Source organism: Danio aesculapii, chromosome 4 (genome assembly GCF_903798145.1).
Source record: "Danio aesculapii chromosome 4, fDanAes4.1, whole genome shotgun sequence".
Lineage (NCBI taxonomy): Eukaryota > Metazoa > Chordata > Actinopteri > Cypriniformes > Danionidae > Danio > Danio aesculapii.
The window spans coordinates 59799541-59819569 of NC_079438.1; the positions used below are offsets into that span (position 1 = coordinate 59799541).

At 41.2% G+C, this 20029-nt stretch overlaps 1 protein-coding gene across 1 annotated transcript in view; it reads right to left on the minus strand.

Moving 5' to 3' along the window:
* Positions 1 to 5198: 5198 nt before the first annotated feature.
* The window catches only part of lrig3 (leucine-rich repeats and immunoglobulin-like domains 3), a 42131-nt gene continuing 27300 nt past the window's right edge, over positions 5199 to 20029 (minus strand). The window contains exons 9-19 of the mRNA XM_056456298.1: positions 17872 to 17952; positions 17226 to 17297; positions 17062 to 17133; positions 16147 to 16310; positions 13186 to 13515; positions 11684 to 11965; positions 10974 to 11453; positions 10326 to 10487; positions 8505 to 8645; positions 7520 to 7687; positions 5199 to 5673 (exon numbers count right to left, since the gene is read on the minus strand). Of these exons, the coding sequence (XP_056312273.1) occupies positions 5483 to 5673; positions 7520 to 7687; positions 8505 to 8645; positions 10326 to 10487; positions 10974 to 11453; positions 11684 to 11965; positions 13186 to 13515; positions 16147 to 16310; positions 17062 to 17133; positions 17226 to 17297; positions 17872 to 17952 (2143 nt within the window). The 3' untranslated portion in view covers positions 5199 to 5482. The remainder of the gene's footprint in view (positions 5674 to 7519; positions 7688 to 8504; positions 8646 to 10325; positions 10488 to 10973; positions 11454 to 11683; positions 11966 to 13185; positions 13516 to 16146; positions 16311 to 17061; positions 17134 to 17225; positions 17298 to 17871; positions 17953 to 20029) is intronic.

The following is a 20029-nucleotide window of genomic DNA, read 5'->3' on the forward strand; positions in this document are numbered from 1 at the left end:
GCTTTAAATAATAAAGACAAAAATAAACAAGAAAATAATGATTAAATATGAATATATTACATATATACACAGTTTAAATATATTAGTCGTAGTCAATAAAACTGCAGCGCTTTAGTGTTGCTGCTTTTGTGCTGTTTACGAGCGAAGCGTCCACCTGTGTGTGTGTGTGTGTGTGTGTGTGTTCACAACAGCAGAAAACACACACTGCAGTCCAGAAAAGCAGCATTATTAAACCATTAGAGTAATAACAGTCACCGAGTCTCTGCAGGAACACACACACACACACACACACACACACACGCACGCACGCACGCACGCACGCGCACACACACACACACACACACACACACACACACACACACTAAGGTCTCTGTAGGACACTATTCTGGTAGACCCTGCATCATGTGGACTACATTAGAACACTTTACTAAGCATTACTCCTCAAGCATCACCACTAGTCAGGTAGTTATGTTAGACTAGTATGGTGATCAGTGTGTGAGCAGATGAGGAGTGTGTGTGTGTGTGTGTGTGTTTCTGCAAGAGCGTCTGGAACACATCAGAGCTCTCAACATCAGCTGCATATTGACTCTCTTATTTCTGGAGTCTCGTTTCTTCTTGGATGGTGTTAATTTGGCTTGGACGCGGGACGAGAGCAATCCGCTGCGTGTGTGTGTGTGTGTGTGTGTGACAGTATATGTGAGTTGGCTGAGCTCCGCTAAACCAACAGAGAGCCGTCTGTGAGCCCATAAAACACCGCCTGTGTGTCTCTTCTGGGTGGGCCGAGTCTCTGGAGGACAGAAAAACCAGCACACACACAGATGCACACACACATGACTGCATACATACACTCTCTCCCCCCCACACACACACACCAGCCGTGATAAACTGTTAAAGACAAATCATTTACATTTTTTAAATAAATATGTTTAATAGAAGTAGAAAACTACATTACCCATGATGCTGTGCAGAAAATCCACCAATCAGAGTCACACTGAGTAAAGAGAGCCCAAACAGACTTTTAGCTCCACCCACTGCTTTGAAGGCTAATTATTTTATCATTATCCAATCTTAATATTTAAATATATTTGCATATTCCGCTAATAAACGCCTGTAAAATATGATTATACACCACTGACGACTTTAAATGAGCAGTTTTATATCTGTCCACTGTTAGTAATTTGACGTCGAGTGCAATGCTTCATGGGATTGTAGTTCTTTGCTTTATTTAATCATGTTTGAGCTTTGCTTCGATTCAGACTTTAGCAAAGGCTTATTATAAACAAATGCACTTTATTACATGCTCAGATTAATGCTATAGAAGAAGAATTAGATTATACTTATCAAACTGACTGAACAAGTGAGTCGTTGATTCATTGACTGAATCGATTCATTTACTAAATGACTGTGTTTATGAATGAATCACTGAATCAAATGACTCAAATTGAATTGACTCAATTTGTATTGTTTTTTGGACTATTTCCTTCTTAATTTTATATATATATATATATATATATGGTGTAATGTAGTGATGATCTAGCACACGTTGATGTGTTTGATCAGATAGTACTAGTTTGAGTAACTACTAATAAACACAGGATCCAGAGCTAATGTGTGAAAGTGTCTGTGTTTAGTCTGTGTGCAGCGAGTCCAGAGTGTTCGGTTTCCAGGTGTTTTCCACTTCACCACATTCCTCCACTCTGTGTGTGTGTGTGTGTGAGAGAGAGACAGTTTGAGTGAGTGTGTGTGTGTGTGTGAGAGAGAGAGTTTGAGTGTTTAAAGCTGCAGTTTCCATCTTAAAATAACTCTAGCGCTAAAACAAACACGCCCACAATCCAACATGACTCCTCCCCTTTTTAATATCTTATCTATTAAGACACTAGGTATGGGATGATAACCACTTTCAAAATTTGTAAAAGTCCCGATTTTAACCCCTGTCTGCTGTTGGGTCGTTTTCATCCACTTTTGTGGTGATTTTGAGTCTTAACTTTCTCTGTTTCAGCAAATGGAATGATTTGTGCTGACACATCTTATTTTATTATCTGATTTTGGGTAAATTGTCTGCTCTTTGGTTATGTTGATGTCTGTTTTTGCCCCATTGACTTCCATTATAATCACATTTATTGACCGCAAAGCCATGACAGCATTTAACCAGGCATTCTTGATTGCTGCTGAGTTTCCTTGTTGGGATTAAGAGGAAGATTTGTCATCTTTACTGTTGATTATCAGTCGGCAGCATGTAAACATTGTGCCCACCAGTCTCATTAGGTTAATACTAAATAAAACCAATGAATAAATGATGCTTAAAGATGTGTTGTGTTGTCAATATGTTCATGGGTAACACTTTACAATATGCTTATATGCATTAACAAACAATGAACATTACGTTTATTACAGTATTTATTCATGAAGTCTTTTATTGTTAGTTCATGTTAATAAGCATGCATTTGGATGTTATTAATGCATTCGTTAATGTTTTATTAATCATAGTTCAACATTTACGAATGCATTAATAAAATCCAAATGCATGCTATTATCAAGTATTGTTCTTAATTAGTTCATGTTAACGTAACTAATGAAACCTTATTGTAAAGTGTGATTTTTCATGAGTACACAGGCCTATTGGTGTGTGCGTGTGTGTGTGTGTGTGTGTGTGTGTGTGTGTGTGTGTGCACTGTTGCATGTAATGTTTATATATTTAAAACCACCTCCGAGGATAGTGAGGGTCTGAAGTCAAGTCTTATTTTGGGAGTCGCATGCTAAAAAGTTAAGGATAGCCCTGGTCTACAGGTCGCCCTCATTGATTTCCATCTTGAAGCTGAACTAGTTGCTCCAGATTGAGGAGTGCAGTGAGCTCAGCGATGATCAACATCTGCCACATCTGGCAACAATGAGCACAAATGGCCTCTGAAATCCTCCGTGTCTGGCAGCGAGATAAGACACAGCCATGAGAAACGCATGGGCTCTGCCTGGTCCGAGCTGATCCGGGGTCAGTGATCAGGGAAAACCCGCCGGTGGTCTGAGAAATAGTTGATTTCCTGTCTCGTTCCACTGGAGCCAAAATCAAAGTGGAGGAATTATTCCGGAATTCCAGTTGTTCTGTTGTTGCCAGGAAACCCTTTGTTGGCTGCGCTTGAAACGAAACGCTTGTCGTCTGCAGACGCTTTGATCAACACACTGCTGTTGTGTTCACATCACACACTGTAAAGACCATCTCATACTGTACCTGCTGCAGAGATAGACACTTCAGAACTATTAGACCTCATTCCTAATGAACAGGTTTAACCCAATTTCTGTTTAACCTTTCTAAATATAATAGTGTTAATAACTCATTTCTAATAACTGATTTCTCTTCATCATGATGACAGCACATAATATTAGTCTAGATATTCTACAAGACACTAGTATTCAGCTTAAAGTGACATTTAAAGGCTTCACTAGAGTAATTAGGGTAAAGTTAGGTTAATTAGGGTAAAGTTAGGGTAATTAGGCAAGTCATTGTATAACAGTGGTTTGTTCTGGAGACAATCCAACACTAATATTGCTGAAGGGGATAATAATATTGACCTTAAAATGGCTTTAAAACTATTAAAAACCGCTTTTATTCTAGCTGAAATAAAACAAATAAGACTTTCTCCAGAAGAAAACATATTAGAGGAAATACTGAGAGAAATTCCTGAATCTGAGAAACATCATTTGAGGAATATTTGAGAAAGATTAAATTCACAGGAGGGGGAATAATATTGACTTCAATTGTACACGACAGCAGCCGGCTGAATCAGCCGCTCAGGCTATTCTGACTACATTACACCGTCTCTTAACTACAAGCGAAGATTCCAGCGACATAAATTATGTCTGCACCAAACACGACATGACAGACATATTTCAACACCAGCCACTGCACTCCCACAGAAATAGTAAAGGTCTTTAATCTAATTAATACATATTAAGACCTGTGAAGAGATGATACCAACCATAGAGGACTTCCAGAGGTCTCTATAATCCTGGACCAGGCCGTACCCTGAGGAGATACTGTGGTGGTCATAGAGGAGTGGAGCGCATGAGATTGATTCCTGAAAGACCCCAGTGACAGACGAGTCTCTGCATTGATCCTGTGGACCAGTCTGAACACCCGCCGGTGCCCTACTCACACCTGCAGCCTCTCCACAATGGACGTCCAGCGTCCTCCAGTGCCTAGACTGCAGCTCTGCACAAGAAGTTTGGCCAGAGGAGAAATGGTCGTGGCCAACTGAGCCTGGTTTTACCTTCACTTTGGTCAATTGGTGAAGTTTGTTCCTCCGCTGTTGTCACTGGCTTGCTTGGTTTGGGACTTGTGGAGCTGCGCATGGATGGATTTGCTCTTCAGTGTTTGGACTCTCAGCAGTAAAGATTAAACCACACTGAACTGAACTGAACACTGGACTGACACAGCTTCAGTTTACTAGAACTTCAGTGTTCAGCTGCTGCCACACTATCTATAGTGTAAAAGCGCTAGAGAAATCAAGATCAACTGTATTGATTATAAAGCATAATTCATACATTCACTTTCTTTTCAGCTCAGTCCCTTTATTGATCTAGGGACACCACAGTGGACTGAACCGCCAACTTATCCAGCATATGTTTTACGCAGCAGATGCCCTTCCGACCGCAACCCATCACTGGGAAACAACCATACACACTCATTAACACACATACACTATGGACAATTTAGCCTACCCAATTCACCTGTACCATGTGTTTGGACTGGGGGAAACCGGAACACCCGGAGAAAACCTACGCGAACACAGGGAGAACATGCAAACTCCACACTGACCCAGCCGATGCTCGAACCAGTGACCTTCCTGCAGTGAAGGCGATTGTGCTACCCACCGTGCCACCGTTTAAAGCATACTATTGTTTTTTTATTACTAAGGTATCCCAGCAGTCCTCCATACATAACTCATGCACCTTGTCATTAAAAATAAACCCTTTACAAATATAAAATGTGAAGAAATCATGTATAATAATGTGTGTTTTCTGCATTTGTTTTCAAGCCTTTACTGAAAACAACGACAAGCAGAAATTCAGGTTTTACCCATTAGAAGATGTTGTAGATCACATGATAAAGATATTAAATCAAGTGCAATAAGTTCAGACGGCTTCAGAAAATAATAACATCCAGCCTACACTTCATTCAACACAGACTGAAGATGACGCGAGTGTGTAGCAGCTCATGGAGTGTTTATTGCGTACTATAGTTTGTGCAAACGGTGCTTTACTTGCTCCAAGCAAAAGCCAAAGCTGAATAAACCTCATCACCAGACCAGCGGCTTCACTATAGCGCTGACGCTCTACATTTACACCAGAGGGGTCATATGTACACGATTCATTTACAAAATATAGATCTGTATAAAAGGCATATATAGAGTTTCTCTGTACAAGCGTTGCTCATTTACATTCAGCTCTCTGTGAGGTAGAGGGGTTTCTTTGGTGGAGCGAGCGTGTGCTAGGAGCCCAGTGCTGTGTGATTGCTGTCTATCGTCCGGCTGTCAAAGGGCTGCTCGTAAACACTGCTGTGCGCGTGTGAGTGTGTGTGCGTGAGCTCCTCCTCTGTGTGTAGAGCTGCGTACGGGTTCTCATGGAGGATGACGGCGCTGTGATCCTGTGCCGGACACCAAGCCGCTTTCCCAAATGTACCTGCGGCCACAGGAGCGCAGCGTTAGCAACACTAGCACACACACACACACATGCTTAGCCATCAATGCATTCAGTGAGGAATTAATTATGGTGGGCTGTTAGGAAATACAGCATAGGCGAGGTAATGATTTGGCATTATTTTCTAATAGCTGAACGGATCCGAGTGTGTTTGAGAGTGTATTTGTCAGGTTTTTGTCCTCCTGTGTGTACCACTAGTGTCCTCCACATCTCCTCTTCCTTCTGATGTGATTTCTGATTGTTGAAGTTGTGAAATAATCGATCAGTGGAGTGATATGGAGCTGTAATGCGCTCTAAACCTGCCGGAACTACTTATTTACATATAACCGCACAGCTACAGTGCTCCTCAGCCAATCAGAATCATTCTGCAGTGCAGCAGCATATAATAAATACAAATAATACTATAATATGATGTAATAAGTGTATGCATCATGTGTATAACCGAACAGTGACGTGATTTTCATTCATGCATTCATTATTAGTGTTGGGGGAAATGCACTACAAGTAACGTGAGTTATGTCATAACGTGACTTTTGTACGTAACGAGTAATGCAGCACTTTACATTTTTAAAAGAGTAACTCAAATATTATTACTTCATTTTTAACGTGAGTTACCTAATAATATGACTTCTCAAGTAAGTAACGAGTTATGCATTATAAAAAAAAATAGGCACTGTAAGTGTTTGACTCTACTAATGCATAAAAACACAATAACATGTTTGCAGATATTTAGAAACATGCTCAGTGAACATTCTTGTTAATCTGAAGTTAGATATTCTGCTTTGATAATATGTCTTCCGTGCTGGAACGGCTGTCTTTGTTTTGGTCATTTATCCCGCCCACTGCCAGTTTAGCTAATTATATTTCCACCCGGGTTGCCAGATGGTGGAAAACAGCGTATTTCATCCATTCAGTAATGAAGGCTCTCTAAGCATGCGTCTGTGACTGAAATGCGCCCTCTGGTGGACAGTAGCAGACTCTGAAATGAGACGCAGATTCAGAGTTCCACATGAGGTTATTAATGAGTTAATAATATAAATATTAGGAGCGTAATCATCAGGTGAGCAGGTCACATTGTAACCTCGTGTCCTGACAGCACGCTACATGAGGAGATACGCAGTGATGAGGAATCGGGCTGTTTACACCAGACGAAACACCACAGAGATGTAAATCCAGCCATACAGAAGCACAGAATAGTGCACTCACTGCACTCCAGCACAACGCTCAGCTTTATAATCTAATGAATACATATTAAAGCTCTTTATCATCATTAAATGTAGATGCTGAATCACTGATGTGTGTTGCTTTGCTCTGAGTCTCAGTTCTAGAGTTCAGTTTCAGACGCTTTATTTTATTCTCCAGATCTGAGCTGAACTATCTGCTGCTGCTTTCAGTATATGGTGATGAATGTCCTGTCAGACTCACATTATCAGCATTAATACTGAATAAAGCACATGAGCTGTACCTGAGCTCATCACTTTTCTGTTGTTCAGCTGTGAGAAACAGAAGATCTTTCTAAAATATACTATATTTCAGGTGCTGCTTAGCACAAAAACTGCTTTTAATGTGGAGAATAGTCCTTATATCGCGTGCTGTTGCTTTAATTTAGAACAGTTTAAGTCAGACTCGCTCCTCAATCTGGCAACCTGCGCTTGCATTTGTTTTGAATGCAGAATAACATCACACACACACTCACGTACGCACCAATGTCTCACACTCACTCACACACACACAGACCACAATAACATCACACACTCAAAATAACGTCACCACAATAACATGCATCACACACACACTCACACACACACTCATGTGTTTGTGAACTCACCCATGTATGACCCAGAGCGGGGCAGGTCCATCTCGCAGTCGTCCACACAGGAAGTGATGTCGTGCGGCAGCATCATGTGATCGCAGGGATCCAATGAGGAGCTGCAGGTGTAGAAATCTCTCTTCCTGCTGTACGAGTCTGAGAGGAGACGCGGCTCCGACACACACACTGCAGAGGAGGAACCAACAACACACACATCAGAGCTCTGGGTGTATAGTGTGTGTGTGTGTGTGTGTGTGTGTGTGCGTGTGTGTGTGTGTAAAAAGCATGTATGCATAGTGTGTTTATCTCTCACCAGTGTGTGTGTGTGTACATCTCTAACCAGTGTGTGTGTGTATATAATGTGTGTATTTCTCAACTGTGTGTGTGTGGATACAGTGTGTGTATTTCTCAACAGTGTGTGTGTGTGTATAATGTGTGTATTTCTCAACAGTGTGTGTGTGTATACAGTGTGTGTATTTCTCAACAGTGTGTGCGTGCATGTGTGTGTGTGTGTGTGTGTGTGTGTGTGTGTGTGTATTTCTCAACAATGTGTGTATAGAGTGTGTGTATTTCTCAACAATGTGTGTGTATACAGTGTGTGTATTTCTCAAAAGTGTGTGTGTGTATACAGTGTGTGTATCTCTCACCAGTGTGTGTGTATTTCTCAACAGTGTGTGTGTATATCTCTAAAGAAAGTGTGAGTATTTGTTATGAGTGTATGTATCTCTCACGGGACGGAGTAGGTGTTTGTGTACCATGTGTGTATCTCTCACCATTCTGTTTGTGTGTATGTGTGTGTATACGTGTGTAACAAGTATATTTGTCAGGCAGCTCTGCACTGTAATGTGCTCCTGGTGTCAACAGTGAACCGACGGGCCAGTGTGTGTGTGTGTGTGTGTGTGTGTGTGTGTGTGTGTGTGTGTGTGTGTGTGTATGTGTATGTGTGTGTATCTCTGAGCAGTCTGTGTGTAACATGTTTAATAAGTGTGTGCGTGTGTCTCACCAGTGTACGTGTCAGGCAGCTCTGCGCTGTAGTGCGCTCCTGGGGTCAGCAGAGAGCCGACGGGCCCCTGATAATGGCAGAGCAGAGGGTCGATCGCAGCCTCTAGATCCGCTTCACTGCCAGTGTCCAGCTGACAGAGGCCTGCGGGAACACAAACACACACAGACATTGTCAACCCTCCCGTTTTTCCCGGGATTCTCTCGTATTTTACAGTTCTAACCTGCTATCATCCCGTAAAGGTATTTTCTCGTATTTCTCCTGTATTTTCAGTCTTTCTCTGAAGGGTGGCAAATAAACATTAAAGAGGCGAGCCTTCTTATACGCGACCCATACCACCCAACCACTAGGGGCCGAAACACCAACACACATATTTTGAGCTGTTGACAGTCGTATATGTGTCCCACACTGCTAAAAACACTATTAAGACGCATATATTTCACTAAAAAGTGAAAATTGGTCGTTTTTGCGTTACTTCGAGCAAATTCGTACTTCCGGTTTGAAATGAATTTTTGAAGCTGCGTCACAGCCATGAGATCTTAGCGTGTATTACAGCTTGGAGACTGGATGTCTGTGCCTGGGAGTACCTTGTGACGTCTCTGGGTGTGCTGCATTCATTCATGAGAAAGACTTGGTTCAAACCAATCAGTGCGCTCTATTGTGTATGCGGTGCAACTTCATTAATATGCATGCTGGCTTCAATGGTTGTTTGTACCTGAAACAGTGTTCAGACGGCAGAGAGACGACACGTTGTTGCCAAAAGAAGTGGGAAAAGACTTTCCCGGATTTGCTGCTCGTCTCCTTTTAAATAAAGACGCGGCTCCAAGTGTTGATTGTCCTGTCTCTACAGATTTGGTAAGTGTGTGCGATCAATGCCCTTTCTTTGTTCATTCAGATGGCAAAGTTATAGTTCGTATAGCCGGCAGTAGCCTACTCTTTCAGTGTTTAAAGACGGACCTTAGTCAAAATGATTTCTAAGTTACTTAGTTTACGTTAATATAACTACAATATTATGGGCTGAAAGATCTGCTGTAAATGCTGCTCTCCGAGTGTAAACGTGAACACTGCAAGCAAACTATTACCGACCGTCGTGTTTAATTTTCGCCGCATTTTGTGACAGGATAGTCTACACACACACGGCTTTCTGAGCTATTGAGTGCATCTGAGTTACAGAGAAATGCAGAGGTTTTTTTTCTCTTATACGTCGTGCGGTATCAAACATTGTACCGTCATTAAACACAGTCACTGTCTTTCTCCCCTGCATGTGTGTTTATTTTGCCTCTGTGAAAATCAGCACGTGCCCAAATGGAAACTCCCATTTTTATTCAAATCCTTCCCCTTTTCCCTCCCCCCTAAACAGAGCTAGACACACCCACTTACCTGACTTTTTCCAAACTAGAGGTGTGAAAACACCCTGCTGAAACAGGGGGGTTTCATAGCCCTTAAATGCATTTGTAAAGTGACGCCTGTTAAAAAATCTAAATAAATAAATAAGAGATTCATTCGCTGCTCTTTAATCATGTATGTAAGTTATACAGTGAAGAGTAATGAGATTGATTCCATTTCATTATAATAGCTATTAATTTTAATAAGCTGAACTGTTTGCTAATGTAATTGCTACTAAAGTATACTATTTATTTTTTCTTTTGTAAATAATAATTATAATAAAACATATTACTGACCGTTTAACTGTTTATTTACAATGAAACAGCTGAAACGAACATTTTTAGTATCCCTTAATATGGTGGGCATATCCTGTATTTTCACATCCCAATGTTGACAGCTATGGTAAGAAGTGATCAGAGGTCAGAGGTCGTGTCTTACTGTTCATGTCTTTGGACGGCATGTAAAATCCCCCGATGGAGGAGCTGATGAACTGATGGCTGCTGCCGCTCTCAGACGGCAGCATATACCCGTCCTGTCGCTCCGCCAGCGTGCCCTGAGACGACAGGTAACTGGGGATATCTGGTGGGAGATTAGTCTCATCTGCACAACACACACACACACAGTCAGATACAGTTACTGGAGTTATAGGAGACTCTATTCTGCCCCTTTATACATGATGTAAAATGCATCTCTGATGTCTCTAGAGTGTGTAGTGAAGTTTAATAGTCAGCTGATAATAAGAACTCCTGTATAGTAGTCCCACACACAACATACTCTGTCAGAAAAGTCTAGTGGCTGGGAATGAGCTTTTTACAGTGTCTGGTGTAACGTTAAAAGCTTATAAGCAAGTTATATTGTTATGATAACGATGATTTCCTGAAGATAATACCAAAACATAATGCAACAGGTCTCATATGATCAACCTCATATGAAGTAAGAGCTCGTGATGACATATGATGATGTGTGTGTGTGTTGTAGCGCTGTCCCATTTCTTAGGGGTGAATCTGAAGTCCTTCCCTGTCACACTCCGTTTCAAGGCCCAAAAGGAGTGTGTGTGTGTGTGTGTGTGTGTGATGCTGAACTGACCTGTGTTGGTGACGCTGCAGTCCTCGTTGCGCCGGCGTGTGTGGTAAATAATCACGACCCACACCAGAGATGTTCCCACTACACAGCACACCACTGCGATGATGACGATGCCCACAGTGGTCCAGCCGTCCTCCTCGGAGCCTCGTCCACCCCCCGCAGCCCCCACAGCCCCTCCACCTGCCGACCCTGGATCACAGTTAGGGTTGGGCAGGACAGAGAGCCGCAGGTTCCCGCGCTCGGTGCCCAGCGGGTTGGACATCTCACAGGTGTAGGTGCCGGCGTCGGCCTCCGCCGCGTCCACAATGATCAGCAGCTGATTTCCTGCAGCGAAGAAGTGGCGCTCAGTGGCCTGCAGGGGGCTGTCGTCTTTGGTCCAGTTGAGGCGTGGTGGAGGACTGCCGCCCGCGATACACTGCAGCACCGCCGTCTCACCCTTCGCCACAGCACGGTCCAGCAGCGGACGCAGGAATGACGGTGTTTCTGGAGGATAAACATCAACAATTTATAACACACCAAACTCACAGCGATCAGAAACAGAACACACACATACACACACACACACACACACACACACTGTACACACTTTTCAGTTCAATTCATCTTTATTTCTACACACACTGTTGCATTTGCATGTGGTCTATAAATAATTCCATTATAAAAATACACCATTAGATAACCATCATTATTATATTTAACATGCACATACTTACCGAGCACCGTTAACGTAGCATTAGCAGATATAGCTCCAGCTGTGTTCTGCGCGGTGCAGCTGTAGACGCCGATGTCTTCTGTTTTCACATCTACGATGAAGAACACGTCGTCTCTGGGCATGACGTGCATCCTTCGCTCGCGCGCCGCAGGGAAATCAGTGCCTCCGTCTTTCTGCCAGGCGATCTGCGGAGACGGGTGTCCGCTAGCTGCACACTCCAGACGTGCCGTAGCCCCTGCGCGGATCGTCAGGTCCATCGGCGTCTTGGTGAAGAACGGCAGCACTGCGGAGAAAACACATGAACATTATACAGGGATGCAAACGGGATTTTGAGCCTTCAAATTTTAGCCTAGAGCACCATCTGCTGTTAAAAACTAGCCTAGAGCACCATCTGCTGTTAGAAACTAGCCTAGAGCACCATCTGCTGTTAATAACTAGCCTAGAGCGCCGTCTGCTGTTAAAAAATAGCCTCTACAGCGCCATTTGCTGTTAAAAACTAACCTAGAGCGCCATCTGCTGTTAAAAACTAGCCTCTACAGCGCCATTTGCTGTTAAAAACTAACCTAGAGCGCCATCTGCTGTTAAAAACTAGCCTAGAGCACCGTCTGCTGTTAATAACTAGCCTAGAGCACCGTCTGCTGTTAATAACTAGCTTAGAGCGCCGTCTGCTGTTAAAAACTAGCCTCTACAGCGCCATCTGCTGTTAAAAACTAACCTAGAGCACCATCTGCTGTTAAAAAATAGCCTCTACAGCCCCATCTGCTGTTAAAAACTAACCTAGAGCGCCATCTGCTGTTAAAAAATAGCCTAGAGCGCCGTCTGCTGTTAAAAACTAACCTAGAGCGCCATCTGCTGTTAAAAAATAGCCTAGAGCGCCGTCTGCTGTTAAAAACTAGCCTGTACAGCGACATCTGCTGTTAAAAACTAGCCTAGAGCGCCTTCTGCTGTTAAAAACTAGCCTCTACAGCGCCATCTGCTGTTAAAAACTAGCCTAGAACGTCATCTGCTGTTAAAAATAGCCTAGAGCGCCGTCTGCTGTTAAAAACTAGCCTCTACAGCGCCATCTGCTGTTAAAAACTAGCCTAGAGCGCCGTCCGCTGATAAAAACTAGCCTCTACAGCCCCATCTGCTGTTAAAAACTACCCTAGAGCACCATCTGCTGTTAAAAACTAGCCTAGAGCGCCATCTGCTGTTAAAAACTAGCCTAGAGCGCCATCTGCTGTTAAAAACTAGCCTAGAGCGCCGTCTGCTGTTAAAAACTAGCCTAGAGCACCGTCTGCTGTTAAAAACTAGCCTAGAGCGCCATCTGCTGTTAAAAAATAGCCTCTACAGCGCCATCTGCTGTTACAAACTAGCCTAGAGCGTCGTCTGCTGTTAATAACTAGCCTAGAGTGCCGTCTGCAATGCTGAATCACAATGTATTCAGAAATCTTCTAAATGAATCACGAATGCATCGATAGCACATTAGCGAACTCAGACGCTGCGGAGTTTGGCAGCACTCACTGTTGACGGTGAGTTTGGCTTTGCTGGAGTACGAGGAGCCGAAATGGTTGGAGATGACGCACTGATACCGTCCCTCGCTGCTGAACTCCACCCGCCGCAACTGTAGTGTGGTGGTGTACTCTGTCAGCTCGCCCGTCTCTCCGGCCGCAGCACGCACATGGGCCTGATTCTGGATCTCCGGCTCACTCAGCAGCTCATTGTCTTTCTTCCAGGCGAAGGTCATCGGGGAGTCGCTGGAGCTCGCCGCCGAACACACGAATGTCACGTTGCTGCCTTTGATGGCCGACTGGGTCTCCGGCTGAACCGTGATCTGCGGTTTGGGGAAATCATCTGAGCAGAAAGTAAAGATCACACAAACAATGCTTTAGTTTTGACTGCACTTTAACGACTGTTTTAAAGACTATGGTTGGTGATTAAAACAATGATATTAGACTTTTAAAACACATTAACATTTTCAGAAATTATTTACATTTTCTCAGTGACTATAAATATGCATGCATCTGCTAACAAAACCATAACCTTCTGTTAGCAAAAAACAGAATTTTACTTCAGATATGTCTTTCAAAACAGCATATCAATGCTGCAAAAGTGCCTTCTAGCCTGCATGTGAAAGTGGAAATGAAACTGAGACGCAGACTAGTACACATTAATAGGCTGTATTACCAAAAACAATCGTATTTTCTTTAAACTAGTCTAGAGCATCACCTGCTGATGAAAACTAGCGTAGAGCGCCGTCTTCTGTTGAAAACTAGCCTAGAAAGTCATCTGCTGTTAAAAACTAGCCTAGAGCATCGTCTGCTGTTAAAAACTAGCCTAGAGCGCCATCTGCTGTTAAAAACTAGCCTAGAAAGTCATCTGCTGGTAAAAATTAGCCTAGAACACCGTGTGCTGTTAAAAACTAGCCCATAGTTTAATCTGCTGTTAAAAATTAGCCTACCTAATGTTAAGAACTAGTCTAGAGCACCATCTGCTGTTAAAAACTAGCCTAAAGTACCGTCTGCTGTTAAAATCTAGCCCAGAGCGCCATCTGCTGTTAAAAATTAGCCTAGAGGGTCGTCAGCTGCTGAAAACTAGCCTAGAGCGCCATCTGCTGTTAAAAACTAGCCTAGAGCGCCGTCTGCTGTTAAAAACTTGCCTAGAGCGCCGTCTGCTGTTAAAAACTAGCCTAGAGTGCCATCTGCTGTTAAAAACTAGCCTAGAGCGCCATCTGCTGTTAAAAACTAGCCTAGAGGTTCGTCAGCTGTTAAAAACTAGCCCAGTCCCATCTGCTGTTGAAAACTAGCCTAGAGCGTCGTCTGCTGTTAAAAACTAGCTTAGAGCGCCATCTGCTGTTAAAAACTAGCCTAGAGCGCCGTCTGCTGTTAAAAAATATCCTAGAGCATCGTCTGCTGTTAAAAACTAGCCTAGAGCGCCATCTGCTGTTAAAAACTAGCCTAGAGCGCCGTCTGCTGTTAAAAACTAGCCTAGAGCATCGTCTGCTGTTAAAAAATATCCTAGAGCATCGTCTGCTGTTAAAAACTAGCCTAGAGCGCCATCTGCTGTTAAAAACTAGCCTAGAGGGTCGTCAGCTGTTAAAAACTAGCCTAGAACGCAGTCTGCTGTTAAAAACTAGCCTAGAGCGCCGTCTGCTGTTAAAAACTAGCCTAGAGCGCCGTCTGCTGTTAAAAACTAGCCTAGAGCGCCGTCTGCTGTTAAAAAATAGCCTAGAGCATCGTCTGCTGTTAAAAAATAGCCTAGAGCATCGTCTGCTGTTAAAAAATAGCGTAGAGCATCGTCTGCTGTTAAAAACTAGCCCAGAGTCCCATCTGCTGGTAAAAATTAGCCTAGAGGGTCGTCAGCTGTTGAAAACTAGCCTAGAATGCCGTCTGCTGTTAAAAACTAGCCCAGAGCTCCCTCTGCTGTTAAAAATTAGCCACTCTAATTTTAAGAACTAGTCTAGAGCGCCGTCTGCTGTTAAAAACTAGCCTATCTAATGTTAAGAACTAGTCTAGAGCACCATCTGTTGTTAAAAACTAGCCTAGAGGGTCATCTGCTGTTGAAAACTAGCCTAGAGCGCCATCTGCTGTTAAAAACTAGCCTACAGCGTCGTCTGCTGTTAAAAACTAGCCTAGAGGGTCGTCAGCTGTTGAAAACTAGCCTAGAGCGCCATCTGCTGTTAAAAACTAGCCTAGAGCGTCGTCTGCTGTTAAAAATTAGCATAGAGGGTCATCTGCTGTTAAAAATTAGCCTAGAGGGTCATCTGCTGTTAAAAACTAGCCTAGAGCGTCGTCTGCTGTTAAAAACTAGCCTAGAGCGCCATCTGCTGTTAAAAACTAGCCCAGAGTCCCGTCTGCTGTTAGAAATTAGCCTATGTAATGTTAAGAACTAGTCTAGAGCGCCATCTGCTGATAAATTACCCTAGAGCGTTGTCTACTGTTAAAAACTAGCCTAGAGCGCCATCTGCTGTTAAAAACTAGCCTAGAGTGCCATCTGCTGTTACAAACTAGCCTAGAGCGTCGTCTGCTGTTAAACACAAACCTAGAGTGCCATCTGTAGTACAAAACTTCCCTATTTCCTTTTAAAAACTAGCCTATCTACTATTAAAAATGAAAGTGATGCGCAGACTAGTACACATTTATAGGTTGTACAAGCAAAAAAAATCATATTTTTATAGTGTTAACTTAATGAAATATGACAACAGACATCCAAAGCTTAATTTTAAAATCTCAATAGGAGCTTTGAATGTAAATATGACGTGACAATATGACGTCTTATTGGAGTATGTTCAGAATGACCTCTGTGGTAAGTCTAGTAGTTATAGAATTCTGGTAGATCCAGTGTTAATGCAAGATGAAACTGACTCAAGATAAAAATGCATTACATGTGTCCAGTGTAATGTGTGTGTGTGTGTGTGTGTGTGTGTGTGTGTGTGTGTGTGTGTGTGTGTGTGTGTGTGTGTGTGTGTGTGTGTGTTAAGCTCACCGCACACGAACTCGTCCTGGGCGACGCTGAAGACACTCCTGCCCTTCAGCAGATGTGGATGGGCACAGCTGGCGTTCAGCAGAGCCAGAAAGGCCTGTTCTGCCACCCAGAGAGAAAACCACTTCAGCTGGCAGTCACACAGCAGGCTGGAGGTGTTCAGGTGCCTGACGGACACACACACACACACACACACACACACACACACACACAGATTCACAACACGCAAAGGAATACTGGGAAAATATTCCCTTCTGCTGCTGGGCATTACCATAACCATATTTGTAAACAGTGTTAACATTTGTGTGCTGTTGGGGATGTTTTCATCCACTCTGGGATATGATATCAAGATAAGTGTGCGAAGGTCTCTTACACTCTCAAATACTCTCTCTCACACACACACAGCTTTTTTTTGCACTGCAACTGATGATAAACAGTAAAAATGATATATTGTCCCTCTTCCCAACAGGGAAAACTAGCAACAATCAAGAATGCATGATTATATGCTGTCATGGCTTTTGCAAACTAAAAAATCATTATAATAGGAGTCAATGGGGCAAAAACAGACACCAACATAACCAAAGATTAGTAAATCTGCCCAGAGTGTATTACATTTTTCAAGATTTTCAAAGCATTTTCCCAAAATATGTGTCAAAATAAGATTTTTCAGCAAAAATCATTGCATTTGCTGAAACACAGAGAAAGATGTGGCCAAATTAAGACTTAAAATCAGCCCAGAGTGGATGGAAACAACCCATCTAAGACAGTAAGGCCCAATCTGATTGGTCAAATTAGCATAAACCACCTATGCATGCAACTCACAAATGCTAAATGTAATCTATCTCACTTCCCTGCATTACTGATATTGCATATACCACTGCAGTTGTTGAACTGATCCAGAAACAGTTTTATACGTACAGCTCGCTCAGCTTCTTCATCTGAGAGAACGCATTGGCCTGGAGAGACATGATGGCATTGTTGCTCAAATCTCTGTCATGTGAGAACAGAGGAGATGATTAGAAACACAATAAACATAATTCATCTTCATCATCATTGAGTTAAAGAGTGAAGGAGACGCTCACAACTGCTCCAGCATTTCCAGGCCAGTGAAGGACTTTCTGGTGACTGATCGGATGCGATTCCCTTGGAGGAAGCTAAAAAAAAAACAGGAAAAATATAGAGCAAAGCTAATCAGAGCATCTGAATTAATGATTATGCTAAGAATATAAAACTATATATACATTAAATAACAGAAAGAGAAACATTTCAGCTCCCTCCACAGATTCTCAATCGGGTTTAAGTCAGGATGTTGGCTGGGCCACTGCAAAAAGTTTTTGCAAACTATTTCTTCACAACTTTTGCTGTGCGTTTGCATCTATAACTGAAATGTGTTTATTTATTTTGAGTTGACTTGACTTTATTAGTCCCTGTAGGTAGATTCTTTTGCAGCAAAGTTTGTCATTTGATACAAACAATTAAATCGCACATATACATACCCACATATTCAATACTCAGCTGTGATTCACCAATCAACCTGCTAGACCACCTGATAACCTGGCTCAGTCTATTCCTGTTTTTATATATTTATTTGCTTTAATTCCCCTTTATTTCTCTTTCCTCTCTTTTTTCCCCTCAGATGTTTGAGAATGCTGATTGTTTGTTCTGTGTTATAAAAAAAATTACAAAAACATATGTATTTAAAAACTAATGGAGTTTGTAGAAGCCTACAGTTTCCGGAGGTTGTCCAGAGCAGAGAAGGGGCCGTTCATGTCCTCGATGGTCCACGAAATCTCATTAAACTTCAGATCTCTGAGACAGAGAGAGAAAGAGAAAACCACACTGTTAAAATCCACACCCAGAGAACGGCAGTCGTAAAGCTGCAGTGTGTTCATGTGTGACACTAAAAATGAGCTCAAAAACACACACTCTTAGCAAACCCTGATACTGACACATAAATACAAGCAAACAAACACCGGCTCTCAATCAGACAATCAATCAACTAAAATAACAGCTTATGTCATAATAATACTGTGCTGTTTAGATTACATATGAATTATTATCCGTTACTGATCACAAAAAGAGAGAGAGTTTTAATTTTATTGCCATTTCAGCCTCTATGGCTATGTCATGGCAAAAAATAAAAATAGATCAATTTTACCACGTTTTATGAATACCAATTTTCTATAATATAAAAGTATTCTAACAATTAAAAGTAATCAACAGCAATAAATAATATACAAGGTAAAATACATAAATAATAATGATAATATATAAGATAAAAATCTAAAACAGTTTTTTAAGGTTTCCTTTTGATAAAAATTGTATAATTTTAGATGGATTCACATTTAAAAATATTTCATTTAAAGTCTGTCCTGATAACAAAAAAAATGTAGACAGTAATATAATCTCTTAGATTACACATTTATGGTAATGTGTGTTCTTTTGGATTACATTTAGATTACTTTTGTGCTAACCCGTTTTCAGACCCCCTAGTTTTTCGAGATTCCGTGATCGCTGAATCCAACAAAGAGTCGCAATTTTTTTGCGATCCTGCAAAATTCTTAATTAAAAGCAAAACAATCGCAAAAAATGTAAATAATCTCATAAAACATCAAATTCCAAACCATATAATCAAATTATATTCATTTCAGTTTGCAACTAAATGTTTTACATGACTAAGATGTTGCAGACACAGCACATGTGATGTATTTGAGTCTCCAAATATGACGTCTCACCTGCACTCTCACAAGCATTACATTACATGGAGGCGGGGGGGGTGTTTTGCAGCCTGTGCAGTAAGCAGACGCGGATGAAGCGCAAGTGATTTACATGTGAAGTCAATGCACAGAGATGCGATTACACATCCTGTGGTGCAAATTGGGCTTTTTGTGTGTTTGACGCGCTTCCGACTATTTTTTTATGATTTGTGTCAGATTGCACACCTAACATAGGCAACCAAATATGGTAAATTATTTATATAGATATAAATATATATATATCTCTCTATATATATATAGATATATAGGGATATATATATATATATAGGGATATGTATATATATATAGGGATATATATATATATATAGGGATATGTATATATATGTATATATATAATTTGCGGACAATTTTGCGATTAAAATATATAAAAAAAAAATATATATATATATATATATATATATATATATATATATATATATATATATATATATATATATAGGGATATGTATATATATTTATAGGGATATATATATAGGGATATGTATATATATATAGGGATATGTATATATATTTATAGGGATATATATATATAGGGATATGTATATATATATAGGGAAATATATATATATATATATATATATATATATATATATATATATATATATATATATATATATATATATATTTTTTTTTTTTTTTTATATATTTTAATCGCAAAATTGTCCGCAAATTTCAGGGAATGGGGTATATGCCGAAGCATGCTAATAGGACTTTTCATTTGCCAGTAACCTGGTTTAATCGTTTACGGTGAATTGTATGCCAATGCAAAATCGGCGCATTTAAGGTCTGTTTTCTTTAAAAATAAGTGATAATAAGTGATATCCAATATAAAGTGGGTCTCAGATTGTACAAGAAGCACTGCATTAAACAACATTTTCCCCGCCATGTCTTTATAATACGAGCATTTATTTTACCCCAGTATATTCAATGGAGCTTCTGTGCTAGCCTGCCGATTCTGCAAATGGCTTTTTGTCTCGTTTTACTCTTGAGCAACTAAATGAATGCCAAAGTCTGTTTAACGGATTGTATTTGAATGACATTACAACATCGATGCTGTAAAAGGAACCGTATAAAATGGAAAAAGACTCACACTAACAGGTCACCGGAAG